This window comes from Terrapene carolina, unplaced genomic scaffold (assembly GCF_002925995.2).
Source record: "Terrapene carolina triunguis isolate 2854851 unplaced genomic scaffold, T_m_triunguis-2.0 Scaffold69, whole genome shotgun sequence".
In the NCBI taxonomy this organism is placed as follows: Eukaryota; Metazoa; Chordata; order Testudines; family Emydidae; genus Terrapene; species Terrapene triunguis.
This window is the reverse complement of record NW_020664420.1, coordinates 25,868,729-25,886,461: the sequence shown is the minus strand read 5'-3', so window position 1 is coordinate 25,886,461 and position 17,733 is coordinate 25,868,729. Positions and strand designations below refer to the sequence as shown.

The following is a 17,733-nucleotide window of genomic DNA, read 5'->3' as shown; positions in this document are numbered from 1 at the left end:
CGTGGGAATATGCCTAGCCACTTGAAGAAGACCTCATTCTTACTTTAAACTGGGAAGAAAGTATTGTGAAGTGTCTGCTTTATATTTAGTTTCACTACGTTAGGTACTGTACTGGTGTATGATATATAAATCTTAAACTGGAGTATGTATGCATCACAACAGTGAATCGATATAATCTATAAACGTGTTGATCATTCACCATTTTGTAAGCTCTACCATTGCTGTGGTAGATCTTTGAACATGACTGTTCACAGTATATAAACAGATTGTACATAATGTAAGCTATAAGGAATTGTTTTTGCAGCATCTGCAGAATACAAAGCTGGCATATGATAGCTGCATTTGGAGATAATGGAAAATGAAAGCTTTTAAAGGTATCTGAGGGTATAAGTTCATACTTCTTTTATCAACAACCAGAGAGATATTTCAGAGGGTCAGAAAATTGGAGTGGGATATACTTTTATATATGAATTTTCCATTCCAATGCAGTTTTAGCTGTCTGCAGAGTTCATTTATCAACACTATTTTAAGTGAACATTTAATTCAGCTTTTTCTCTCTCTCAAGTGTTATTTTTTAAAGAATCCTTACATATTGGAAATTAAAAGTAAAAAGACAGTGAAGCAATCTGAAACTGCTAACTCAAAACTTGCCTGAATATTTAACTGAAAATTTGTATTCTGAGCTAGAGAAAAATTTCCAAGCTGCTGAGTGCTTTAGGACAACAACATTTTTTAAAGGTGGCCCTGGGATGTTATGGGCTAATCCACACAAAGAAAGAGGCAGCCAAAATTAAAAGAAAAACACTTAATTCTCCAGTAAGATTTGGAGCTTTAGCTCTACTACTTAATCTCAATTAGTTACTAGGTTAGCCTTGACTCCTCTCTTGGTCTCTCTTGTGGCTGTTGGGAAGTAGCCCATGCTGAAGGTGGAGCAGAGCTGCATCACATCAGGGGGAATTGTAGGAGGCACTCTCACTCAAGTTCCCCAGCATGCAGCATGTGTGCTACTACATCCCTTTATGGGGTACAGCTGGTCTTCCTCCACAAGCTGGGTTGGTGAAGGCGAAGCCATGAGGACACACAAAGGGAGCAGACTTTGTATTCACAAAAGCAGATGCTCTACCTTGGAAAAAATGGATTTTTGTAAAAGGCACTGCTTGGCAAATTAATAAAGAAACCCTTTTGGATTAATGCAACAACCACCACCAAGACTGACCTATTGCAAAAGAAACCTAGTTTGCTGTTACTATAATCTACTCATATTTAACATGACTGCTGTCAAAAGAGTATAATGAAGAAAAAACTCAATGACTATAGCCTGGGCCATCTTCTCTTTCCTGTGCAACTTTAATTCTGCTCCCTAGGCATGTGCCTTATGATACAGTGTTTAATTACATGATCATATACTACTTAAAAAAAAAAAAAAAAAAAAACACCACAGGAACCCTGGATGGATGCACAAAGGAGAAATTCCTAACTTTTGAGTGCTTTACTTTGCAACCTAAATAACATTATTTTAATGTATGTTTTAAATGTAATATAAAATACATATTATTCCATGTTGTATAATGAAATATTTTCAGCTCAGATTTAGTTTACAAAAGTGGAATATTCCAGCTGCTACATTTTTCATCAATGGTCAACAGTAGAAATCATTTTTTTACTACTTACTGAGTACAGCTTTGACACTTACCAAAAATCCTCCAGTTTTTGAGTTTCTTATTAGTGTCAAGCCAAGGTTCATCTGTTCCTTTATCTCAGTAACATTTGGGATGCGTGTTAAAGCTAAAAATAAAGAGATTAAAGGATAGCAAAAAAACCCTAAATTCCTATTATATGTTCCCCGGTTACACAACTCAAAGTTTAAGCTTAAGGAACCAGAGTTTGGAAGAGGAATTTTTCAAATCCCATAAAAGCTTCTGGGACAAAACAAAAGAAAGATAATTGGTGTGAGAAATTTGCTAGACAACATTAACTGGCCTTGTCACATATCAAGATTAGCATTTATAATTAGAGTGCCTGCTCTCAAGAGCTACAGGAAATAGGCAAAGCAGCCAAACGCCTCAAGTGGCAGTTTAACTATATCCAGTACAAATGTTTTTAGTAGGTTGAGTGACTACTCTTATTGTTTGCACTACCTGAGATAGCAGATCTCTCTCAACTGGATCAAGCCCAAATCTTAGATATTTCAGACAGAAAATATAGGATGATGGGAAGATTTGTATGAGAAGAGAAATGCTTTATTCCATAGCACCCTAAAATAGAAATTAAACGAGGATTTGAACATATGGTATTCTTAAACATCTCATCATTGCCTTATGTTGCCCTGTCTATTTGTTACATCTAATTGTTGGCTTCCATTTTACACTTAGATTGTAAACGGTTCTGGGTAGGAACAGTCTTTTTATGTTTGTTAAGTGCTAGCAAAATGGACCCTGATCAGAACCCCCTAAGCACTGCTGCAATATAAATAATATTTACCACTTCTGCAACTGCTACTAATTCTACAGTTAATATAGAGCGGATGTAAAAGTGTTAGAGAGAAACAGCAGGAAGTAGCATCAGAGTTATATACTGAGCTGGCTCTAGAAGCTAAAGCTGCCCTGGCAGCATGTGTAATAAATGAAGTGGAGAACAGAGTGGTCCTCTAAAAAGCTCTTATTTTTACTAGGCCTAACAAAAAAACAATACAACATTACATGGGAAGAAGCAATAACAACCATATGCCTACACATGCAGCAAATTTTAGTACTAAAAGAAAAATAAAAAGCTATGTTGGAAGGAGAAGAAAAAGTTATGCCCTCCCTATCTTCTTATTAATACCACTGTCCATATTTTTCAGATTCTTTTCAAGTCTTACCCTCATACCAAAGAATGCTCAGTAATAAAGAAACTATTTAGAATAATAGTGTCCTTTTTCACTTAATCAGGGTCAGTAGGTCTGTGCTGACTGCCTAATTCGAGTTTATCAAATAATCTGGCCTGGTACGGAAGTGAGGCAAAATGGACAATTGCATTAAGTCAGCATTAGTTACAACTTACTTTGTAAATTCAGTTTTTTACATGTGGTTTCAAGTGAGTCAACAGGACATGTGTAGATATCTCCCATTCTGTTAGCTGGATACCCACTCCATGGCGAGCCAACAAGCAGCCTAAAAACAAACAAACAAGGGGAAACTGATTCTTTCCTTACACTCTGATAAAGAGCAGTATATTTATTTGAAGATAAACTGAAAATAAATTAGAAAGTCTGAGGCCCCCTAGATAAGTTAGAGAGGAGCTCACAAGATTTAGCACGTAAAAACCAAAAAAACCCACAACCCAACTATTCCCTTTCCAAGTGTCCCAAAATTGTGCTTTGCTCAGCTGTGACTTCCCAGGGTGCACCGCACAAAGACAATGCAAGTATCATATCAGAGAACCCTGGTGGAGAATGGGGTTAGTGTATGGGAATGAGAGAGTCAAGTATTCAGAGGATGTTTTAATCTATTATGTGGTTATTAGTATTACGTTATCATGGAACTAGAAGGGACCTAAGAGGTCATCTAGTCCAGTCCCCTGCACTCGTGGCAGGACTAAATATTGTCTAGACCATTCCTGACAGGTGTTTGTCTAACCTGCTCTTAAAAATCTCCAATGATGGAGACTCCACAATCTCCCTAGGCAATTTATTCCAGTGCTTAACCACCCTGCCAGTTAGGAAGTTTTTCCTAAAGTCCAACCTAAACCTCCCTTGCTGCAATTTAAGCCCATTGCTTCTTGTCCTATCCACAGAGATTAAGAAAAACAATTTTTCTTCCTCCTCCTTGTAACAACCTTTTACATACCTGAAAACTGTTATGTCCCCTCTCAGTCTTCTCTTTTCCAGACTAAACAAACCCAATTATTTCAATCTTCCCCCATAAGTCATGTTTTCTAGACCTTTAATCATTTTTGTTACTCTTCTCTGGACTCTCTCCAATTTGTCCACATCCTTCCTGAAATGTGGTGCCCAGAACTGGACACAATACTCCAAATGAGGCCAAATCAGTACAGAGAAGAGCGGAAGAATTACTTCTCATGTCTTGCTTACAACACTCCTGCTAATACAGCCCAGAATGATGTTCGCTTTTTTTGCAATAGTGTTACACTGTTAACTCATATTTAGCTTGTGGTCCACTATGACCCCCAGATTCCTTTCCGCACTACCCCTTCCTAGGCAGTCATGTCCCATTTTGTGTGTGCGCAACTGATTGTTCCTACCTAAATGGAGTACTTTGCATTTGTCCTTACTGAATGTCATCCTATTTACTTCAGACCATTTCTCCAGTTTGTCCAGATCATTTTGAATTTTGATCCTATCCTCCAAAGCTCTTGCAACCCCTCCCAGCTTGGTATCATCCGCAAACTTTATAAGTGTACTCTGTAAGCCATTATCTAAATCAATGTTATATCACAAAATCAAAGAAACATAGCAAAGGTATCAATAATCACAAATATATAAACAGTAATTAATTTCTAACAAATATAGATAGACAAATAGTGAATTGGGAAATTATGATCTGCAGTTTCCTGACAGTAAAAACCCCCATAAAGAGCTGTCAGGTAAAAAGTTCACTGATTTCTTTTAAATTATCCTTTTAACTGATAGGAGACATTATACTTAACGCTTACACAGTGACAGTATGTTGCCCAAGTCTGAACTTGAACTCTGCTACTACACCTTGAAAACACTGAGTCAGAAAGGAAATACTGTGATGATAGGTGTAGGTGATGATAACAGACTATTGTGTTGTGTCTGTTTCACCCTGGAAAAGAATTTTTAGATGCACAGCTTCTAGTTAAGTTGCCAAAAGTCTTCTAGTGATTCACTCTCCTCTAATTCTACACTCCTAGCAACTGCCACACACTCCCTTTCCAACGTTCACACCACTCTGAGCACCTTCCATTTGGGGAATGCAGAACAGTTTTCAAACATTAGCCAATTAATCCCAGATACCTGGGGACATTGGCTATAAATACCGACATTTCAACTTTCACTTACCATGGAAAGGCAGCAGCGATGTAACAGTAGTTTAGGACAGGAAGTGAAGGAGAATTCCATATACCATAGAAAATGCAGGAGAAATGTGGATAAGTAGAACTATTTCCATGGGTATGAACAGTGATGTCTCAAACACTGGATTGTGAAACCGCTTAATTAATTATTAGAAAAGGAAAGACCTCCTGCTTATATACTCTAATATCCATCTATGACCTCTGATTATAGAATATTAACCAGTGGGTAACTAGTGTTTATATGAAAGGGTAATAAAAAGCAAAGATATGACAAGGAAAGGGTCCCTGTTGAGAAAGTTTTACAGAGTTTAATAGAAAATGATAACTTTTCGATAGGGTTGGAATTAGTAGAATTCTAAGGAGAACTGTATCCCCCACCTCCCATAGAATTCTATAGGATAGTTAAAACAAAGAAAAAACAAATTATAGCAATGATATTTTCTATTATGTATTTTCAAAGCAATTTCTATATAACTTTACTACATTTCCATAGGACCCACATGACCTAATTGCTATTCAATACTATAGGAATTCAATAAAATGGGTTTGATAAAAATATTACATTTCTTAACACACAAAGGATGTTTCAGGTTTATTCAGACAAAATATTTCCATACACACCTTAGAATGTATTTAATTTCAACTAAACACAACAGTATGAAGAACAAACAACCCTATTTCATTTTAGCAACACAAGTCAGTCAGCAAAAATATAACAAAACTTTAGAATGTACCTAACCTTTTTCCTGTGTAGGAGTATTTTAAAAATAAATGCCTGCATCTCAATTATCTTGCTGAAAACAGTGATTATGCAACAAAAGAAACAGAGCGAATTTACCCACCCCAAAAAAACATCTGAAATACTTTGTTTTGTAAGCAAACAGGATTTTATGTCCTTCCAGCAATTCCAAACCTATCATATGGTGTTATAAATATCTCTTTATAAAATGTGATAATGTCAGATTCTCTGTATAGTCCAGAGAAATGGATATTGGATTATTGACAAAGGCCTATCGAAACATGAAGAAAATCAGCTTTATAACTCCAGTACAAAACCAATAACCAGGCTGTCCAATAAAGCCTATAACTGGGATGTTCACTGGCTTCCTGTGAGCAGGTTACTGTGCTTTTGTCATTCTCTACTACCCACTAAGTACATGCAGAGATGGAAGGGTTTTGTGTGCGCATGCAGAAAATTATGCAATTATTCCATATTTTGTTTAAGGCAAACCAGAATAAAATAAAATGCAATTTAATTTAATTCAGATCCAATCCTGCTCCCATTTTAATCAATGACAAAATTCCTGTTAGCGGCAAGATTGGACCCCAAAACCAGTATCTTCACAAAAAGGGGACTGAGGTTACAATATAATTGTTTTGTACTTAAAGAAAACCTAAAAGACAAGGAAGTTCTAATATACATCAATTAAATTTCGCTCTTTCCCTCTTTTGTGTTTGACAGTCAGTTTCCACTCTTTGTGTGGGCCTCTCTACAGCAAAATAAGAGAAAAATATTTACAACAGAAAAATGTCATTGTAAAACCAAACCAAAACAAACCGAACATTGATAGCGAAACTTAGGGGCATGAGTAGTATCTGAAACTAAATTTATCTTTTAGAACTGACTAGGTTTCAAGTTGATGCTCTCATTTAAATATTTTAAAACACCACTCTGCATATAATCTGTAAATATTTCACTCTCTATAAATATGTATATTATGCATAACTATTTGTGTACTTTTTTTCTAAGTTTCTCAAAATACATTTAAGCATCCACAAGAGAAACTACTTATTAAAACAAGAAGGCTATCATTAGTAGATTTTGGAAATACTTATCATAAGAGTAATATATGGGGTATGTGACAAATATAATGTCTGGACTGTGTTGGAGTCATCCTGTAATGATGGGTTATGTCTAAGTATATTTTATTCACATAGAAACTAACTGTGAAAATATGAAACAAGCAAAAGAAAACAATTATGTAAAGATTTCACCACTCAGCTGAACTGCAGTCATTTTAATGCCTACATTTGTAGATTAACAAAGTCAGTGTTTCCTTATCTGTGGGTTGCCAGCAGTTCCCTGGGGTGGGAGGGTTTCTATCCTGTGCCCGTTCCCTGTCTCTGCTCTTCCATGAAAGCTAATTTGCACAATTATTTGTTCCTTAGGATATATCTACACAGCCAGTGGCAGCTCATGGCAGTGAGCCTCTGAGCCCAGGTTGACAGACTCAGGCTCATGGTGCCGCTCTAAAATTAGAAGTGTAGACAGTGCTTTTCAGTTGCTACTCAGGCTGGACCTTGGGCTTTGAAACCTAGGGAGGCCATCCCATCCCTAAGCTTCAAAGCCTGAGCTACAACATCTACACATATTTTTAGTGCTGCAGCGTGAGCCTCATGAGCCCGAGTCTGCCGACCTGGCCTTGGAGGCTCACTGTTGTGGACTGTGTAAATGTATGCTTGGGATATGTCTACCCCCTTGGGAGCTGCCACCCAATGTACCAAGACTACTTCTATTCCTGTTTTCCCTGCCAACTCAGGACTCCAGTACCCTGTCTTGCTGAGCCAGACACTCCCATCTGCTCCAACACAGACCCAGGGTCTGAGTAACTTGCCCCAAGGCTGCAGGTTTACCTGAAAACAGCTCACAAAAGTGTGCTCGACTTTAGCACTCAGATGCCCAACTCCCAATGGGGTCTAAACTCAAATAAATCCATTTTACCCTGTACAAAGCTTATGCAGGGCAAACTCATAAATTGTTCGCCCTCTATAGCACTGATAGAGAGATATGCACAGTTGTTTGCTCCCCCAGGTATTAATACATACTCTGAGTTAATGAATAAAAAGTGATTTTATTAAATACAGAAAGTATGATTTAAGTGGTTCCAAGTAGTAACAGACAGAACAAAGTAAGTCACCAAGCAAAATAAAATAAAAGGCGCAAATCTATGTCTAATCAAACTGAATACAGACAATCTCACCCTCAGAGATGCTTCAGTAAGTTTTTTCTCAGACTGGACACCTTCCAGGCCTGGGCACAATTCTTTCCCCTGGTACAGCTCTTGTTCCAGCTCAGGTGATAGCTAGGGGATTCTTCATGATGGCTCCTCTCTTCCTCTGTTCCCTTCCACCCCTTTATATATCTTTTGCATAAGGCGGGAACCCTTTGTCCCTCTGGGTTTCCACCACCCCCCCCCTCTGGAAAAGCACCAGGTTAAAGATGGATTCCAGTTCAGGTGACATGATCACATGTCACTGCAAGACTTCATTACCCACTTGCCAGCACACACATATACAGGAAGGCTCACAGGTAAAGACAGCCATCTGCAGACAATAGTCCTGGTTAATGGGAATCATCAAGATTCCAAACCACCATTAATGGCCCACACTTTGCATAATTACAATAGGCCCGCAGAGTTATATTTCATATTTCTAGTTTCAGATACAAGAGTGGTACATTTATACAAATAGGATGATCACACTCAGTAGATTATAAGCTTTGTAATGATACCTTACAAGAGACCTTTCGCATGAAGCAAATTCCAGTTACATTATATCACTTATTCTCATGTTTTTATAAAACCATATAGACTGCACAATGTCACAGACACCTGCAGCTGGCCAGTGCCAGCTGACTCAGGCTCGCAGGGCTCAGACTAAGAGACTGTTTTAATTGAGGTCCTTCCTCACAGGGTCCTAGACCCTGTGCTCCAGCCTAAGCGTCTACACTGCAGTCCCTTAGCGCAACCCCTGGGTGTTTAACTGCAGTGTAGATATACACTTAGGACCAGAAGCTCTGCATAAACCACTGCACTAAATTTCCACCTCCTCTGAAGAACTTTGGCCATAGCTATACTAAGAAAATAAATCATGTTAGAAAGTAAAATAGCTTGTTAATTTATTATAAACTAACAATGTTAAACATGACTGAGCACCTAGTATAGACAGGGACAAGCTTTGTTTAAGAGAATGTCAGTTGGTCATTGCTAACTCTAGGGTTTCCGTAATAGGTTCACCATTTTCTATAATATCAACCATCAGAAAACTAAAAGCAATGAAGCCACAATGGCTGCTCAAGTATTTATCCCCAGGGTCCTTGGCAGGCAAGGCTAACTGGTGCAGCCACCTGCGGTGCCGTGGCTTCACTGCCATTGTTACTCAAGCTAGCTTTGATCTAGCTAGAGCTATGCTAACTCGGGTATGTCTACATTTGCTTCTCGATGTGCATTCATCATCGTGTTCCTATTACACCTCTGGCATTTAAGGAAGTGACGAAGCTCCTCCACTCCTGTCTGTTTCTAGCAAGTCTTTCAATAGTTGCCCAGCTGTGCCCCAGGTTTTTCAGCTCGGCTTCCACAGCTCTTCACCATGTTGTTTTTGAGCGGCCTTGATTTCACTTGCCTTCAGGTGTCCATCTTATTGCTACTCTGGTGATGGAATCAGTTTCCAGCTGAAGCAAATGCCCAATCCATCTCCAACGCCTCCTAGCAATGATGGTGCTCAGATCCTCTTGACTGCACTGTGTCAATAGATCTTGGTTTGAGATTGTTCTGGGCCAAAAGACATGGAGGAGTTTTCTGAGGCAGGTTGTATGGAATGAAGACAGTTTGGGCATGTCATACTTTCTCATTCTCCAGCATTCAGCACTATAAAGTAGTGTTGAAAGTACGCAGCTCTGATAAATTTTGAGTTTGGTTTTGGTGTATTTTGATGATTTTCCAGACTGTATTTAAGCTCCTGAAGGTGTTCCTGGCTTTACTGATTTTGTTCCGGATGTCCTGGCTTGTTCCATCATCCTGGCTGATGGTGCTGCCCAAGTATGTGAATGTTTGTACACTGGTAAGAACAATCGTCTATCCGTACTGGTAATGGTGAGGCAATATTAAAGGTCATGATATATGTCTTATTGCAGTTGATTTTCAGTCCAATTTGTTGGCTGAATGCGTTGAGTCGAGTTGTTTTTTCTTGAATATGGTGTTGGGTATGTGATAGAAGAGCAACATCATCTGCGAAGTCCAGGTCTTCAAGGGATGAGAAGAGTGTCCATTTAATGCCTCTTGGTATGTCTTTTGTTGTACGCCGCATTACCCAGTCGATGGCAATGTTGAAGAGGATTGCAGGCATGACTCACCTCTGACGTACTCCTGTTTTGACATCAAAACTGAGCTTACTGTGATCAACACTGCATGTAAAGTTGAAATAGAAGCTTTTGATGACGTTGATTATACAGAAAGGAATTCCATATGCCCGCAGAATGTGCATATGTGAATGCTGTCAAAAGCCTTCTCAAAGTCTATGAAATTTATGTAGAGTTGTCGTTGCCATTCTAAGCACTGTTCTATTATGTTTCGTAGAATGAAGATCTGGTCCGTGGAGCCATGCCCTTTCAGAAAACCAGTTTGCTCTTTTCTGAGAACTCTATCAAGTTATCCTTGCCAGGAGCTTTCCCATTTTTTAAGGATTTGATGGCTTCTATGATCTCTTCCTTAGTTGGGGTGTCTGTGCTGATATCAAGATCTTCTTCTGCCTCCTGGATGTTTGCTTCCTCTTTAAGTGGCTCCCTGTTCAGCAATTCTTTGAAATACTCTGTCCAGCACATTTCTTGTTCTTTTTCATTTGTTAGTAGGTGTCCTTGTTTGAGAGTGTTTGTTGGTGTCTGCCATTTACCACTTGTAAGCCGTGTCATTTTGTAGATGGTTCCTTGTACACCACGAGCAGCTGCATCTCTGCTTGTGTTGCCAGATTATTAATATAATGCTGTTTGTCCTCTCTCACAAGGCGTTTGACCTCCCGGTGTGCCTTGCTATACTGCTCGCGGTATTTGTCCTTTAGCTTCTGGGATTTTGTGTCTAAAACTTTGTTCTTCGGGGCTCGTCTGGTTTCTATGGCTTTCCATGTGTAATCCACTCCTTCCTTCTCTTTTGCTTGTAGCCTAGACGGGCTTCACTGTTCTGTTTATACATTTCTATTACTTTATCCCACTTCTTGTTGATCTCCTCATCTGCATTCCCCTCCTCTTCATTAAGGTCTGCAAGTGCTTGAAACCTGTTCTTTAACTGCAGAATGAAGGCTTTCTGTATTTTGGGGTACTTTAGCTTGTCAATGTCATAACATCTATGTCCCTTGTTTGGTGGACCAACAATTCTCAGTTTTAGCTTGAAGGAGGCTGTCACAGGTGGTGATCGCTGCCAACATCTGCACCCCTTCTCACTTTCACATCTGTCAGTAAGCGTCGCCATTTACCATTGATCATGATATGGTCAATCTGGTTCTTATCTCTGCCATTTGGAGAACACAACATCAGCTTATGAATTTCATGATGTTGAAATAGGGTTCCACCAATGACTCAGTCATTCATATTACAGAAATGAGCAAGCTTTTCTCCACTTTCATTCATGGTGCCACACGCATGTCTTCCCATTGCTCTGTTGTTTGTGTGGTGAAGCATTGGAATGGGTTACCTAGGGAGGTGGTGGAATCTCCATCCTTAGAGGTTTTTAAGGCCCGGCTTGACAAAGCCCTGGCTGAGATGATTTAGTTGGTGTTGGTCCTGCTTTGAGCAGGGGATTGGACTAGATGACCTCCTGAGGTCTCTTCCAACCCTAATATTCTATGATTCTATGAAAAGCCACATGCCTATCTACCTATTTTCCTTTCCCCTCTTTGCATCTCTCCTGCCCAGTGAATGCTACCCTCCTTCTCCTGTCCCCCAAACTCTGTTCACCAGCTCAAAATGGTGGCCAGCAGCCTGTATCCTAGCCACTCTCCTGCCTTAGATGTGAATAATGAAAACATTCAATTGTGCAAAATACAACTGATTATTGAGACAGTGGCTACAGGAAAAAAAAGTCTGGCCTGTATTCTCAGCTTACATGCAACAGACCTGGACTTTGCATGCCTGTAAAGGTACAAAGGCTCCCCGCTGAGGTATAAATTCCCAGTTACACCCATTCTTACAGGAAAAGAGCTTTGCCTTAGGAATAGCAAAGCTCTTAAAGGCTTTTCACAGGCTTACAGAGAAGAAAAATGCCTCAGACAATCAGTGCAGAACCCTATCTATTTTTCTCTGCACTTTCACCATGTCTGCAGGGGAGATAGAACAGACTCTAAGACTGAGAAATTGCTTGATTTTGGTCCAGACATTCTGTGGAATAGCTGCTTGGTCACTCCTCCTGGTATAATAGCTTGCAACTCCCTTTCACTCTTGCTGCACATCTGGGGGGACCACCTTAGTGAATAACTTCACAGAATAGCTCATTGGTCTGCCCGTTTTGCCTTTTTGAATAAGGCCATTTTCTGCCTCAGGGTAATGTCATCCAGAGTGAGGACAGCCTACAGGGGATGCTGCCCAGTTTGCCTCAGAGGTCCCCCAGTAACCCCTCTGATACTGTATAAGCACCTCCAAGACAGAGCCAAACTGCAAACCCCAACCAGGAACATAATTCCCACTCTGCCTCCCAGGCACCACTGGAAACCCGAACAGCATGTACTGCACAGACAAAATCCCAGTACAGCCCTCCTCATGCACACACCACTTACCATCTCTGAGATTCTCTCCCAATACTGGGAAGAATCTGAGGGAGGGAAAGTCAGAACTGCATTTAAAAATAATGCTATCACAGCCTCTCTGGAATACAGAGCAATAACCACTTGCAGGGGTTTTTTTTCCTGCTCCCACAGCCAGTCACCTGCAGGAGCCAAACCCTCTATGACAAGGCCTTTATCAATGGCTGAGTGACTGTCTAATCTGGGAGGGGGAGGGGGGGCAGAAACTAGGATGAAATGTTCCGAGACCTCATTGCAGACACCTTTCCCCTCCTCCCCCCCAAATAACTGAAAACAAAGAGGTGGAGGTCGAAGAAGGGAAAAGAAGTGGAGCTCTCCAAAGAAATCGGTGGAGTGGACAAAGACAATGTCACAGTGCCAAGAGACTACATTGCTGTGGGAAAAGACACTTAAGAAAGACAGGGAGATGCAGAAGTAACTCTTGGAGACAATACAGGGTCAGAAAGCTCTGCTGCAGTGCATGTTAGGGAAGCAGGCAATGCTGGGCTCCAAACAGAGAACCAGCCATGTTCTGCAGACCCTGGACAATACAGGACAACCAGCATTTGCTTCCCTCTGTACCCCCACATCCATACTCCCAGAGGCCATTCCCTTCACAGACTGAACCTCTGGACAATGAGAACAATTGCACATGCAAGCCCAACTCTTTTGAACCAGCTAGCGTCCCTAATAACTTCAAGCTGTGCCAAAAGCTGAAGGCCCCAAAATAAGAAAAGGTAGGTGTGAGGTACAGACTCACCTATGACTTGAATCCCTCCTCCCCTTTTTGCAGTCCGCCCTCCACTGCCCTCCATTTGAGTTTTGGTTTCATTATTGTTTTAATTAAAGGTTTATTTCTGGCTGCTATATAACAGATTGTTTAAGAATAAAAACCATTAAAAATCATTCATAAAGAGTCATCAATGGAGTTTACACAGAAAATCCATTAATTTTAAATAATTCATATGGTTTTAGAAAAGTATCTAGACACAGACACAAGGTAAAACAAGCACTGCTACAATGTTCCAATTCCACCACACATAAACGAGACTGCAATGCTCACAATCCATCCCACTTCTCCCCTTTACGAGCTAATGGCTGCACGCACAGCTGCACATTTTCAGGTCTGAGACTCAAAGTAAGAGCAATAGGCATCCCTGGTAGTATTGCTCTGGCTGTTTCCATTGTCTATTGGATGACTTGCTGGATTCCTGAGCAAGTCTCTGCATCTCAGCCTCCCACCTAAGACTTTCCCACTCACTCTCATAAATATTGTGCAAAATACAACACGTAGCTTTAATTTTATGCACTTTCCCCCCTGCATTTTCCAACCTATTCTACAAACAGAGCCATCTTCCTTTCAAAAAGCCAAATGCACACACCCCAGTCATTCTGCAACTATGGAAGTGATAGTTAAACAATTTCTTCCTTCTGTTCAAGTGGCCTGTGAATGACTTCATTAATCAGGGAAGCAAGGAATAAGCCAGGTCTCGCAGGATACCGAGAGCAATCTCCACACCATTAATACCTACAGTGACCCTGGGGACAAACTGTCTTTTACCCATTAAGGTAAATGTAAATGAGTTCAAAAAGACCCTAGCATCATGGACCCTTCCAGACCACTCTGTATTTATGCCCATAAACCTACCACAGTGGTCAAGCAGTCTTTGTAGCACCCTGGAGAACTACCCCTTTCTGTTTACAAATTTTTAATCCTGGTGGAGGGGGGGGGGGGCAAATAATAAGTATAGAGGTCCCATTAACTGCCCCATTACAGTTTGGGGTCCCCATGCATGTAAAGCGGTCAATAATCTTCTGAGCATCACCAAGCTTTATAATCCAGTGCAACAATATTGTATGCATAGCATCACACTCCTGCATGACAACAGCCCCAGCAGTCGATCTCCCCACACTGAACAAGTTGGTGATAGACCAGTGGCATTCAGGGGTGGCTAGCTTCCAGATAGAAATGATGACCTGCTTCTTCATGGGTATGGGGCACCATATGTTGGTACCCTGCCCTGCAGCTTTGGGGCTAATTCAGCACATATCTCCAAAAAGGTTGCCTTCATCATCCTGAAATTCTCTTGCCACTGCTGGTCATTCCAGGACTGCAGAATAATCCTTTCCAACCAGTCAATGCTGATTTCCTGAGTCCAGAAACAGTTCTGCATGATGCGAAGCTGCTCCAGGAACAGCTCCTGTAGTAGCACCATTTGCGCAGTGTCATCCTCTTCTTCCTTGTCCTCATCCTGCTTCCTCTGCCACCACTGAAGCTCCTGCTGCTGCCACATCATCTGCTCAGGCAAAGCCCTCAGGTGAAGCCACCTTGCTTTGAAAGCTGAAATACAGCTCAAGCAGCTTCTGTGTGGTCACGATTGCCAGCAGAGTGGCACAGGACATTGCTGGGTCCACAATGGACAACAGCAATTTGAAAAAGGCACTAGCCAAGCCAGAAGGGAAACATGGGATGGAGAGAGCGGAATCATGGGATTTTAAAAAATTTGAACCCTCCTGGTGTCCACTATGCATTCCAGAATGCCCACTGCTCAGCAGAGAAGCAAAGGACCATGGAAATACCCTCTGAGAATGCCACACAACAAACCATCAGTGGACACACAATGATGCGAACTAAGAGAGGCACAGCTGTCCCATGTGCACACTATTATTATGGCCTGCATATTGCACATTAACTAATGCATGGAAAATCAATCCAGTTTAATTTCCTCACCCCTGAAGACGAGCCCTAAATATGTATGTAGGTTGTATGTTTTTTTAAATTCATTCTTCTGTAATGTTTTGTTCCAAATGCTAAATAAAAATACTTTATTTTAAGAAGGTTGTTGGTCACTACATCACTAATCACAGGTTCCCGAACAGAAGAAACACAGGTGCCTGAAAACCAATTGGAACTGCATGGTGAAAAGCAGTTCATACGCAGGGTACTATATCCAGATCCTGGTCTAAGAGTGGAGGAATTGTGGGATTCTACCCTGAGATAGGCAACGGAAAGAGACCCAAGACTTGAGGTGGGGGCAATTTTGAAGACCAGAAAAGGGACAGAGGACCATCTAGCCCCATAACCATGATACTTGGCATTTGAAACATCATGTTTTCCTCTTACAACAGATGAGCTGACCAAGCTGAAGGCGTTCATCATTAATTTTTTTCATCACTGTTGCTTACATTTGAATATTATAATTAAATATTTTTTCTTATATCTTGCAAACTTCCAGAAGTAATCAATTTTTTTTCAATTGTGCATATATTTCCAATGAATGCTGGTTATGACATTACTGTAGTATTTGTTTGGAAAAAGATGACAGATAAATCGATGGATAAAAGGGAAGTCAGATTGGAGGCTTAATGCTAGCTTTGTATCTCTTTAAAACAAATAAAGCAAATGTTCTGTATGTGAAGCATAAAATAAAGATTCTGAATACCAGCATGAAGAATGCATGATATGTTTACTAAAAGATTTGGAAACATGTGTTTTTAAATAAACAATACCACACATAGTTTATAGAAGATCTAATTAGACTCATCAATTTGCTCTGAACAGCATTTCATCATGCAGCTAATCTGCATTACACAATTATGTAGTGACTAAACTGAAACACTACTACAAATTTTATTAGTCAGTCTTCAAAACTGTCTCTCGCTTTATATACACAGAGTAATGAGTCTGAATTTTATGAAGTCATGAAAAGTGCAGAGACAATGATAAACCACACAGACTCTGGGAGTGGCAGATCAAAGTACAACATGCATTATCTTTGGGAAACTACACCAGGCCACAACCAAGAACTAGCAAATGTGTAATATGTTCTAATATGCTGCAAAAGGCCCCATGTGTGTCCACAATTAAGGGCTGAAGATCTTAGTAGTAGTCAGATCACAATTTCCTGTTCACTTTGACTTGCTCCCCACCCGCATTCTGAACAAACATGATTAATGAAATAATGAACAAGCCAAGATAGTACTTCAGTCTGAGGCCCCAGATGCTTCTTGTAGCAAAGCAGGAACTCAACTGGAAAGCCTGTCTGCAGAAAGGGAAAAAGGGATGCCAACAGGCAAGAAGCACCACAATTGTCTGTGGCTAAAGCTTCTTGCGAACTTTTTAACTTTTTTTTTTTTTTTTAAATCAGACCTGAAACTTTTGTTGGGAAATTTACTCAGTCTGGAAGGGAATTTCTGGGGTAGAGCGAGACCCACTCCAGAATAGCCAATAGTTAGGATTGTCACATGGCAGACCCAGGTTCACAGTTTCCTACTCTGCCTGATTCAGACCAGAGATTTGAACCTTGTTCTTCCACGACCCAGGTGAGTGCCCTAACCACAGGGCGACAGTCTGTCTCAAGCTCTCCTATGGAGCTGTTACATTTTGTATAAATAATTCAATATTCATTAAGACAGAAAGACTGGTTTTATAACACAGTGGTTATGGACTTGGACCTGGGTCTCCTATATCCGAGGTGAGTGCCCTAATTACAGAGCTATGGGCCATTCTGGGCTAGGTTTCGCTTTCTTGTTTTTCATGAAATTTTTTTAAAGGTCTCATTTTTGTTCCATATTAGGAAAACCCCCCACAAATGCTGAAACCTCAAATGCCATCCCTAATAATGGTACTCACATCACAGGTACTGACAACCTAAAGAAGATAAACTCATGCATCCTCATCAATGCTCCCATAGTAACTTTGAAGAGTCTTAAAATCAGCCCTCTAGTGGAGACAAAGGGGAAAAATTCTTCTAGATCTATTTTAGGCTGCAGCATTTTCCCAATGCACTTTAGGGGGACATTCATCGAAACAGCACATTGGCACACTTATCAGAAGAGATATATTTTGCTTTAATAGAAGATGTGCAGTATCATAGAATCATAGAAGATTAGGGATGGAAGAGATCTCAGGAGGTCATCTAGTCCAACCCCCTGCTCAAAGCAGGACCAACACCAACTAAATCAACTATATGCTCTAATATAAACTCTATTATGCTCTAATATAAACAAGGTTCAAAAATGTCCAAAGATCAAGCATATTAATTTGTTTTGATGGCTTCATTTTCATTTTAAAATATGTTCCTATTCTAGGATCACGGTGCATTTACCAGTGTAACAACATATTACAGATGAAAACCTGGAAAACAATAA

At 40.3% G+C, this 17,733-nt stretch overlaps 1 protein-coding gene across 1 annotated transcript in view; it reads right to left on the bottom strand.

Moving 5' to 3' along the window:
• The window catches only part of ITGA2 (integrin subunit alpha 2), a 99,909-nt gene that overhangs the window by 48,091 nt on the left and 34,085 nt on the right, over window positions 1-17,733 (bottom strand). Inside the window, exons 3-4 of the mRNA XM_026649084.2 lie at window positions 3,043-3,152; window positions 1,694-1,785 (exon numbers count right to left, since the gene is read on the bottom strand). Coding sequence (XP_026504869.1) covers window positions 1,694-1,785; window positions 3,043-3,152 — 202 coding nt within the window. The remainder of the gene's footprint in view (window positions 1-1,693; window positions 1,786-3,042; window positions 3,153-17,733) is intronic.